General features: G+C 41.6%; 1 protein-coding gene across 1 annotated transcript; it reads right to left on the bottom strand.

The window, feature by feature from the left end:
- Window positions 1-340: 340 nt before the first annotated feature.
- Window positions 341-11,748, bottom strand: WDR83OS (WD repeat domain 83 opposite strand). Its single transcript, XM_026681488.2, has 4 exons — window positions 11,616-11,748; window positions 6,531-6,636; window positions 3,053-3,150; window positions 341-574 (listed from the first exon to the last, which is right to left on the bottom strand). The coding sequence occupies exons 1-4, from the start codon at window positions 11,663-11,665 to the stop codon at window positions 508-510; spliced, it is 321 nt and encodes a 106-aa protein (XP_026537273.1). The 5' UTR covers window positions 11,666-11,748; the 3' UTR covers window positions 341-507.
- Window positions 11,749-11,776: the final 28 nt, after the last annotated feature.

Here is an 11,776-nt window from a genome sequence, read left to right as displayed (position 1 = left end):
GCTTTCCACCTGTTGTCTATTCCATTTGCACGATAGCATGTGAAATTGATTGTCAATCAGTGTTGCTACCTAAGTGGACAGTTTGATTTCACAGAAGTGTGATTGACTTGGAGTTATACTGTGTTGTTTAAGTGTTCCCTTTATTTTTTTTGAGCAGTGTATGTTCATTGATGATAAACTTATTTCTGGACCACACTGATTCTTTTTTCTTTGGAGCAGATCCTCCTAATAGTCCAGGAAATACACTGAGAATTCTTTGTTTATATAGGCTTGGCTCAGAGTTATACTCAAATAAAATGCATTCTTAACATGTTAAGAAAATTTCGCAAGGTAGCCAATGCATATTTAACAATAATTACTTTATTGATATAGCAAAGTAAATATTCCCAATATGCTGCAATGGTATACCTGTGCAATTAAATTTATGTTGTGTAAGAAAACCTTTCACTTTGAACAGGATAACCTATCTACTTGGGAAGATGAGTTTTAAAGAAAAGTGTTATCTTTTCACCAAGGAGGAGACATGGGCTGAGGATTTTGAAGATAGGACATCACTACAGCAGAAATAGACAACCTGGAAAAAAGAGAGTAGTGACAGAATTAATGTAGAATCCTTAACATTTTATCCACAGTAATATCAAAATTAATTACAGTTATCCCAACTTTCCAAAATAGGTAGTCAAATTAAAAATACATTTGCTCATCAAACTCAATTTATTTCTTGAAGTGTTTTCCTCAGCAATAATTAGCAACTGAGAAACTAAATGAACACTTCTTGCCCTTGAAGCCTCAACTATCTGCCTAATAGTACTGGCTCACAAAACAAATACCTCTGCTCATCCCGCCAGAGCTGTGCGGGCTGGGCAGAGCCGGGAAAGCGAGCTGTGGGTGTGCGCCCACCTGCCAAGCGAAAGAGCTGGGCCGACCCGAGCTTGGCTTCCTTCCCAAGTCCCTCCAGCCCGAACCCAAAGGGGCCACTGGGAAAGGCCACCCGAGGCAGTGATAGCACCCACCCATCTGTGGACAGGGAGGCAAGGCGACGGCCTGCGCCACGTCCTCCTCCTCCGAGCTGAGCCCCGCTGAGTGAGCGCCTCTGCCCGATGCCCGTGCTGCTGCGTTTGGAGCTGCCGGCGCATTTGGAGATGCGTGGGGACGGGGACGGGTTGGGTGAGGGGTGGAAAGGACAGGTGGCTTGGGGCTCTCTCTGCTGGACCTGTCGGCCAGGGAAGCAGCGCTGCCGTCACCTCGCCTCCCTGTCCGTGGACGGGTAGGCGCTATCACTGCCTTGGGCAGCCTCTCCCAGTGGCCCCTTTGGGTTCGGGCTGGAGGGACTTGGGAAGGAAGCCAAGCTCGGGTTGGCCCGGCTCTTTCGCTTGGCAGGCAGGTGCGGACCCGCAGCTCACTTTCCCGGCTCTGCCCAGCCCTGGCGTGGCCCTGGCGGGATGAGCGGAGGGCCCGGTGGGGAGGCGCTCGCTGTCTTGGCGAGAGCTCTACCGCCGGGCAGGAGGACCCGCCTGTCAGCTGTGCTGGGTGCCCCAGGCGAAGCTCTTCGCGCTCTGCCTGGCACCAGGCAGGGATGGTGGCTGGACGCTTCTCCCGGGGTGGGCCAATCCTGCGCTGCGGCTCCGGGAGATTTGCCTCCCCACATGGGGTTGGGCTGCCCTCTCGGGCAGGGGAGGCTTTGTCGTACTGATAGTAGGGCATCGTTTTTAAAAGAACTAGCTTTGCCTTTGAAGGCGAAGGGAAGGCTGCGACAGGAGCGCCTGAAGCCGAGTGTCTCCGCCGGGCTCCGGTTGCAGGGAGGAGCACTGGCTGGCCGCGTGTGGCTGCGCCAAATGCCGCGGCGTTGCTCTAAACACCGCGGCAACACAGGGAGAAGGGAAAGCAACGGTAGCGTAAGGTCTCCCGATACGAAGTGCCCCACCAACGCCGAAGTCAACGCAGGCAGCACCATATCCGGGTATGCAACAAAAGTACTTCCTAACGGCAAGCCCCCCCCCCACCATTCTCCCCCATTTTGCATGTTTAATATAGGCCTTAATTTGGGGGGAGGGGCTTAATTTGATTTTATGCCTATAAAACATGCTGGAACTTCCTACTGGGGGAGGCCATATTGTTGGAGAAACACGGTATCTACATACATAAATCTTATACACAGAAAACTTCCTCGTACAAAAATAAGAGTACAAATATTTTTTTTATAAAATAGCAAAAAAAGAAGAAAGAAGGAAATACAGGTAGTTGGTAGTTGCATTGTAAAGGAAAGAGAAGAAAAAAAATGGAAGGAAGGAAACTGAATAAGGATGAAATAAGCAGGGGGGGGGAATAAAAAGCAGCCCTGTTAAGGCTTCACAAAGAGTTTAAATTGAATAAGCAAGCTGAGTCTCCCAAGTGATCTAATTTTCAAATGCATTGATATTTTCAGGCATTTCCTCACTGTAGAAATAAATATGAAAATATCTGGAGATCAGATCACTGAGGTGACCTGGAGCTTGTGGTGATTTATAATCTTAGGTTATTATTCTCCACATGTAGAATGTGAATGTCTGTAGGCAAATTTGTCTGAATCCCTCATATACATGTTAGAGGAAAAGAGGCAAATGGAGATGCTCAGGCAACAGAAGCTAATAAAAGATTACCACAAAAGGTAGTCTTCTAGATTCCATTATTTGGCCATTTTTCTTATCAGTGGGTGATATACCCCACTGCTATTAAAGGAGTATAAACTCAGCAGAAAGGAGGAAGTGAAGGCAGGTTCAATTATCAATCTACCATGAAGCATCAAGGCTACACTTGGTTGAAAAGCGAAACAGCTTTTACTTTGAACATAAGTATTATAAAATGAGTCACTATCAGAGGGAAAGCTACTCAAATCAAAAGAAAACCAAGAATCAGTAAGCTTTTTGATCAAGTAGACTATTTGGAATTTTGAGAACTTTGTAATTAGCATTCCTGAGAAAGTATTTCCAGGGCAAGACCTATGTATTCAGAAATGAATACCATAGCAAATCAGACATAATACAAGTCTGAAAGAAGTAAAAACACGGCTTACATGAAACTGCTCATCATCTGTTTGGTGTCTTCTGAGCTTCTAGAATTGGCAAAACTGATAAATGAGCAGTAGACAGCAATCCAAGCACACCACTTTAACTGCAAACACCATGGAAAAATATTATGAGAACCTCATAATACAGGTGTGTATCACAGATACATCAGAGTTATTAAAGTTTAACAATATTATAAATATTCCACTTTCTTTTCCTATGAGTTCAGGAACAGCCTGCTGTTTTAAAAATTAATAAATATTGCTAAAGCATAATCATGACAAAGTTACTTATAGAATACATATGACAAAAATAAAGCCATATTAATGAACTCAGACTTTTTCACTTGGTTCTATTGAATTAAATGCCATTAACAATGATAAATATAAACTGAAAATTCTAATTTCAAAAGAAATATATTTGACATATGAAGTTGTGTGATTTAATAATCTTAACAAGAAAAATACATATGTTGAGAACGAGTACTGCAGAACTTCTAAGGAAGACTAGAAAAAGACATCAATGGTTATTCAACATTTTATTAACACATTCAGAATTGAGACAACCATAACCTAAATGATTGAGAATCGTTACAGACATTCAGATAGAAATTTTATTATTTGTGAAAACCACATTTCAATACACCGTTATTACAATGTAGGTCTTTATGGATTTTTCCTAAACTTTGTATAGTGTCACCTCAAATAGAAACTCATGCAAAGTGCTCTCTCACTCTCTCTCCCCCTCCCTCTTTCTCTCTCTCTCTCTCTTCCTCCCTCCCCCCCTCAAGATTATTTTAGTTAAAAGATTTCATATTACAGGTGTGGACTACTATTATGTGAATAATGCCTTGGTCATCTGTAAAAAGAAAGATGCTGATGATTGAGGATCAAATAAATGATACTGAGTAAGACTTAAATTTACCGTATTTGCCGGCGTATAAGACGACTGGGCGTATAAGGCGACCCCCACTTGGAGGCATGTTTTTCAGGGCAAAAAAGTCATCTTATATGCCGGCAAATACGGTAACTAATCATCCAATATTTACACAGTGTGTATGTTATTCTGTGTTGGGAGTGAAGGATGTTTGAACTCTCTTAGATAGACTGTCTAAAGGAGCGTGTCTCGGAGTAGGCAGGCGTTACTCCAAACGCTGGCCCTTCCGGCGGAGTCCCTCGGGCTTTCCGCAACAGAGTCCTCTTGCAACGCGCGTCCGCTAGGTCAGCCAAATGATCCCGGCGGGTCACCGGAAGCGCCCTCCAGAAATCCCTGGGGCTGCAGCGGCAAGGCGGAGTGGCAGGGGCCGTGGGAGGAGCAGGAAGGCGGGCAGCCTTCACATGGCCCTGCCTGGGCGACAGGAGCAACCCACGCTCTCGCTCCCCCAGTCGCTGCAGCCTCGGGCAGGCGAGGCGGCGGGATTCGAACCTGATTCAGAGGGCGGGGAGGCTCTTGGCAGGCAAGCGACGGCAGGGGATCCGGGGAAGCCAGAGGCGCCTTCGCTGCGTCCACAAGCATCCAAAGCCGGCAGTGGATATACCGTATTTGCGGGCGTATAAGAACGACCCCACTTGGGCATGTTTTCAGGGCAAAAAAGTAATGTCTTATACACCGGCAAAATACGGTATCTCATAATTAAACTGAATTTCTATATATATTAACCTGATGATGGTTTCTCAATTACATTACTGTAATTGCTATTTTGTGCAGGCCATCCATTCAGAACAGTTGAATTACTATTAATGTATCTGTCTGTTAATGCTAAGAAGTGATCTGATACAATTAAACTCTTAGATATTTTAATCTAGAATTGAGATCTGAATGAGTTGTTGTAAAATAATTACATATATTTTCAAAAACAATGATATATGATGGTACTATCACCAGTAATGGGTATATCACTTTTACACAGAAGACACATTATCCTGTAGGCACAGTTAAGATCCCTGAGGGAGAGTCAAACTGAAATTAATGAAAAGAGTCCTTGCACAGGATATATCTTTATGTATATTTCCTGCAGCATAGATAGCAAAGCATTCCTCTAATGAAAGGAATTTCATTTAACTATTCTATCATCTATAATGCCCCACAATGCTTATACAGATTTTAAAGTCAGTTTTGATTTCTTCTTGAATAATTTACACTAATACATACCCAACAGCCTATATAAATTTAGCTAAAACTGTTAAAAATAAACTCCAAATCAATATGAATTGAAACATTAAGCTATTAATTTATTGCTGAAAGTTCAATAGTAACTAGTCAGCCTTTGAAAGTTGGCAGAAAAATTTCTGAGAAATACTGTGTAATCAATCCACATGGAGGGAAATAAGCAGTGGGGTGCCACAAGGTTCCGTCTTAGGCCCAGTACTCTTCAATATCTTCATTAACAACTTAGGTGAGGGAATAGAAGGGGAACTTACCAAATTTGCAGATGATACTAAGCTGGCAGGAATAGCTAGCACCCAAGAAGATAGGCTTAAGATCCAGATGGATCTTGAAAGACTAGAACACTGAGCCGTATCCAACAAAATGAAATTCAGTGTAGAGAAAAGTAAAGTCCTACACTTAGGCAAGAAAAACCGAAAGTACACCTATAGACTGAGTGAAACCAGGCTCAATAGCAGTAACTGTAAGACGGATCTTAGAGTCTTAGTGGACAACCAGCTAAATATGAGCCAGCAGTGTGCAGCAGCAGCCAAAAAAGCTAATGCAATCCTAAATTGTATTAACAGAGGGATACAGTCAAGATTAAGGGAAGTACTAATACCACTCTATAAAGCCTTAGTAAGACCACACCTAGAGTACTGCATCCAGTTTTGGTCACCACATTATAAAAAAGATGTTGAGACTCTAGAAAAAGTACAGAGAAGAGCAACCAGGGTGATTAGGGGACTGGAGGCTAAAACATACAACAAACGGTTGCAAGAACTGGGCTTGGCTAGTCTAGTAAAGAGAAGGACCAGGGGAGACATGAGAGGAGTCTTCCAATATTTGAGGGGCTGCCACAGGGAGGAAGGGGTCAAGCTATTTTCTAAAGCGCCTGTAGACCAGACAAGGAATAATGGATGGAAACTGAACAAGGAGATTCAGCCTGGAAATAAGGAGAAACTTTCTGACAGTGAGAACAATCAACCAGTGGAACAGCTTGCCCTCGGAAGTTGTGGGAGCGCCATCACTTGAGACTTTAAAGAAGAGATTGGACTGCCATTTGTCAGAAATGGTGTAGGATCTCCCGCTTGGGCAGGGGGTTGGACTAGATGACCTACAAGGTCCCTTCCAACTCTGATTACCTGTTATCTGTTATTTAACCCTAGAAAGAAAGAAACCTGGAATTACAAATAATCCAGATTTTATTGAAAAATGCTAGGATTATAATATCCAATAGCAATTCAGTAATTGTATAATAATATGTAAGTAGTAAAACATTTTACTTGATTTGTTCAGCTCTTGATGTTTCAGTCAAAACCTGGGTATTCTAATACTCACTTTTAGCATTAAGCCACACATGCTGAAAATCATCCCTAGCAAATTCATATAATCTGGTGTAGGATCCTCTAAAGTAGGGTTGTTTTCTGTAGTTGGAGGCTTGTATCTGCAAATAAAAATTCATCATAAGGAAAAGCAAAAGAATTACATTGTATTCAAACCCAAAATAAATATTTCTAGCAACAATTCTGAAGTGATGAGCAAAACATAAACTCTGCTTTCCCTGCAAAAAATAGAACTTTCATACAAGTTCAAAAAAAAAAAAAAAGAAATGGTATCAATATTCAGTATTTTTCCCCAAGTGAACTTCAGCACACTGCAGAAAGCTCTCTCTCTAAATTTTAATTAAGGCTATTCTGTTTCAACCACTTCAAATAATAAAGACCAAACAATAGGAGAAGAGTCTTGTTTTAATATGGACAAAAAAGAAAAACAGATTATGAGTAAATTAAATTAAACTCTATAAAATTTGTGTACAGGTAGTCTTTGTTTGAGAGCCAGTTTGGTGTAGTAATTAAGGCATCAGGCTAGAAATTGGGAAACCAGGAGTTTTAGTCCTGCCTTAGGTATAAAGCCAACTGGATGACCTCGGTCTAAACATTTTTCTTAATCCTAAAAAGGAGGCAATGGTAAACCTCTTCTGAAAATCCTTGCCAACAAAACTAGAGAGACTTTTCCAGTCAATATCCAAGAATCAAACATGATTGAATGGAAGGAAAAAAGGAATTCTTATTTAGCGATTGCCTTGTTTAGAGACCATCACAGTTACGGCAGTGATGAAAAAGTAACTTTACAAATCCTCACATTTATGACCCTCACGGCTCTGTAAATAAAGGAAAGCTGGAGTAAGAATATAAACATTGTAGTTTCACTTAGTGACCATTTCCCTTAATGATAAGACTTGCTAGTCCCAGTTCTGGTTGTTAAAGTGTAATCTAGTATATTAAATAGTATAATAAAAACTATATTATGAATTACTGGCTAACTGTGTAAGTGTAACTGTGTAAATATGTAAGGCTCACAAAGGTAGTACTTAGGCAATCAGACCAAGACTGCCTTCATTAAATGTTGTGGGTGTAAAACATGACATCACCAGATTGCATTGCTGAATGATGGCAATCCAGGCAGTCCCAGTTTCTGTTGTAATCCCTGGAGTGAGAAAAGGTAAGTAAGGAGCACAGGAGGAATTGTGCAGGTGCCACAGGAGGCACTGCAGGCACTAGGAAGCACCAGCAGATTGGTGTGGGCCCCAAGTGTACTATAGAGCAGTGGCCCCCAACCTTTTTGTGCCGTGGCCCGGTACGGCATCACAAAATGATCCGCGACCCGTGCACCGGCATCAGCACGCATGACAAGGCAAGGCGAGCCGGCGACCGGCCAGCCAGCCGTCCCCGCTTCTCCCGCCACCTTCAACTCCTCCTTTGTACCTTTGTCGATGGGCTTCGCTTTGGGACGGCTTTGGGACGGTCGCTCGGCTCGCCTTGCCTTGGGTGCTGAAAAAATCCTCGCGCCTTAGTTTCGTTCGAAGCCCCCTTCGATGAAACTAAGGCGTGAGGATTCCTTCAGGACCCAACGCTGCTTTCCAATCGGAAAAGCTCACCTGGAAGCACTTTCTCGTCAAACAAGATGGCAGCGCCCAGCAAACCGGTGGCCCGGTAGGAAATGTTTCACGGACCGGTGCCGGTCCGCGGCCCGTGGTTGGGGACCCCTGCTATAGAATACGAGATCTCTGGGATCTCATAGTCCATAATGAGCTCCTCTGGGGAAAAAAGCAGAAAAAAATTACTTACTGGAGCGACTTGCAAGCTTCCCTGCCAGTTTTCCCATTGACAGTTTGCGCAAAACTGGCATAAAAGTCCTCAAATGGCAATCACATGATGTGGCTTGCTGTGATGTCATAATTGTGAGCTGGGCACCCAAGCTCCCAGATCGTTATCAGACAACCATAGGGATGCTGCAACAGCTGGAACTTCAAGGGCTGATTGTAAGTCCATAGTTCCAGTGGGTTCAGCACCACTGTATCTTTGAATGGTTAATGAACATACGAATGTAAACCAAGTACTATCTGTGTAGGCAACCAGCTTCAAGTGCTGGTTGTAAGTTTGTGGTGTAGTTTTTCAGTGCCACTGTAACTTTGAATGGCCACTGAATGAATAGACATAAACCAAAGCCTATCTGTGTAGGCAAAACTAACATTTAAGGGCCAGAAATCAAGTTGCATTATCTCTCTTTATTGGATTCCCTTGACCAAAGGGGCTTTTTAAAATAAAAACCATGAAAAAGATATAGAGCTCTTTTCTATTCTTTCTTCTTACTATGTTGGCCTATTTAGTTTGTTGTATGCCCTGGACATCCCACAGGTTGTTCAAAAGTTTGCTTGACAGAAAAGAGTAAAAGCAGCAGTACAGATTACTCCTTAATCATAAAACATCTCAATGCAGAGAGATTGCAAATCTAGTACAAATTTGCAACTTGCTGTACACTTACTTGGATATAAATCCTTCTAAAATCAATTGGTATAGCCGTAAGTTATCACACATATGATTGTACAATCTAATTTGTAGTAGCCCAATTTAACTACATTGTTTAACAAGGGTATATTTCTACAGCTGCACTTGGCATTACTGAATTAGTTACCACCATCTGCTCTTAGTTATTTCTTAAATTTTGAGATTAAACAAAAATAATACCCAGAAAAACTACTGGAAAAATGTGACTATTATGGCAAAAACAAATCATGTTGTACATTATCTTAATTTCAGATAAGACAAACATGATTATCAGGATCAGATCTGATAGTTGAAGTCATGAGATTAAATTTCACTTGAACATTAGGAGTGCTTTGGAATTGTTGGAAGAAATGTCCATCTAGGTTCAGTTCCAAGTAGGGAGAAAGACACTGGAAACACGGAGGCTGCTTGGAAGGATTGTTTAATGGTGAACAGGACCACATGGGTTTGAAGTCCTGAATAGCTCACCACATGGAGTGGAGAGTGAGTGTCATTTATACCCTCTCTTGGGCTTTGAACTTGAGCTTCCTATTCCTGTGGCAAGGGCATGTATTCTATTGGTTGCAGACTCCCATGTGGAGTCATGTTTGTCTGAATTAAGGTTGGTTGAACCTTAGGCTGATGTAATGAAGGGGCTTGGTTGTGCCATGTGGTGAGCTCTGCTGATACCATAGATAATCCTATTATGTCCTGGAGGGTCATGTCTTAATCCCATCACCTTGGAGCTGAGGTCTTTTGTTCTGTAGATAGGCTGCCTCAGTCCTCAATGGACACCAAATATCTGCTGGGGCCAGGGAGCTGCAAGAGCTGCTTTGTCTTTAAAAACATGTTTCTTCTTTTCTCATCCAGGGAAATATAATATTCTGCCTTTTTAATGTTTCCTGAAATATTTCATTCTTCTAAAAGGGGTGGGTGTTAACTTTCTTCAGAATAACAAAAGCAATTCCTGCATTCTCATTGGGAATCTAAAGCTCTGTGATGAGCAGAGCATGGGATTAAATCACCCTTCCCCACCTTTTCACATCCTTCTTGATATGCATTTATAATGGATTTTTAAATGTAATCATGAAAATGTATTTCAATACTATTTTACAGATTCATATGCAAACAACCACTCCACTTTATTTCTTCATTCAGTTTTCCAATGTACTTCCTGAAACTCAAGCCATAATTACTAGTTTTTGTTTTTACTAAACTTCACTACATGTATTCTATAATGCAGAAAAAATATGTCCACATTTTATCTAAGGTATATTGCCTCTTCCCTCATGCATATCAAGTAGTATAGCAAGACCTCAACCAAACATAAAGTTACTCATAATTTAATAATGCACTTTTAAAATAAAAGGACTTGAGCCATGCCTATCCTATTTCAATATACCAATGCATTTTTCTCTAAACTGAAGCTTTAGTTTGAAATTAGCCATATCAAACTATGTTATGCTTTCCCAGGCTTTATTCAGGTAACAATTTATCCTTGCTTTGAAGTTGTAATATTAAGTATCCCTGGGCCTTTCTACATAGTCATCAATTAGTACTACTAAAAGTAGTTACGCTAGAGTTAAAAGAACTGGGCAACAAAGAAAAAAACCCACCTCTATCTCTTGTTATCATTTCATTTTGTGTGTGTGTGTGTGTACCTACATACATACATACATGCATGCATGCATGCATACATACATACATATATATATATATTCTTAAGTTTTCGCGGGTACTTACATGTATGGTATTCAGCTTTGTTTGGGTATTTTCCCACGTCATTATAGTTGTGCTTTTAAAGTTTTAGCAACGTTTCGGCAGAATCTCATCTGCCATCATCAGGCTTCTGTATTGACGAACACAGACGAACACAATACAGAAGCCTGATGATGGCAGATGAGATTCTGCCAAACTTGCTACAACTTTAAAAGCACAACTATAATACAAAAACAAATACCCAAACATCATGTATGCATGTATGCATGCATGCATGCATCATACACACACACACACACACACATACATACACACTTAACACACACACACATATATACATATATACATACATACATACATACATACATACATATATATACATATATATATATATATATATATATATATATATATATATATATATATATATATATATATATATATATATATTTGCAGACCCACCTATAACTAGCAAGGCCAACCTTTCAAAATTAAACGAATATGTAAATAACCTCTTGCTCTCACCATATTACTCATGGGTATTATTGCCGTAGATTCAGGGCCTACTTTGATCGTTTGAAACTATCTGCCCTTTCGCAATATTTGTCTCTAGTAGTCTCCCTTTTCTACCATGAAAAGACGTGTTCCCCGCCGCATAGCCTATGCGATTTTTCACTCGCCGTCCCTAAAACGACAGTAACCAGACCACCCCCACCCCCAACTCGATACTTCGTTACGATGTTGCCATAGTGACCCCGGGCAAGTCACGTGTCATCGTGCGTGACTTGTCCGTTCAATCTCCTTCCGTTCTACAGCAACTCCGGACCCAAGTCGTGAGGTTACCATGCCAACTCCCAACCCCACACTGCAGCCTGACCTGAGAATGCGGTTGGGACGCCGCGGATCTGCCATACTGTTGCTAGACATCCCACTGAGCTGCGGAATACACTACTGTGCTGAGAACGACCTCCTTTCGAGGCTGCAGCAACTTCCGCTTCCTTTCAGAGCCACGGGGGGGTGATTAAGACTGTAACACCC

Source organism: Notechis scutatus, chromosome 2, assembly GCF_049901735.1.
Source record: "Notechis scutatus isolate UNSWTSFEM ecotype Mainland chromosome 2, rNotScu1.2, whole genome shotgun sequence".
NCBI lineage: Eukaryota > Metazoa > Chordata > Lepidosauria > Squamata > Elapidae > Notechis > Notechis scutatus.
This window is presented reverse-complemented; position numbering and strand designations above follow the sequence as displayed.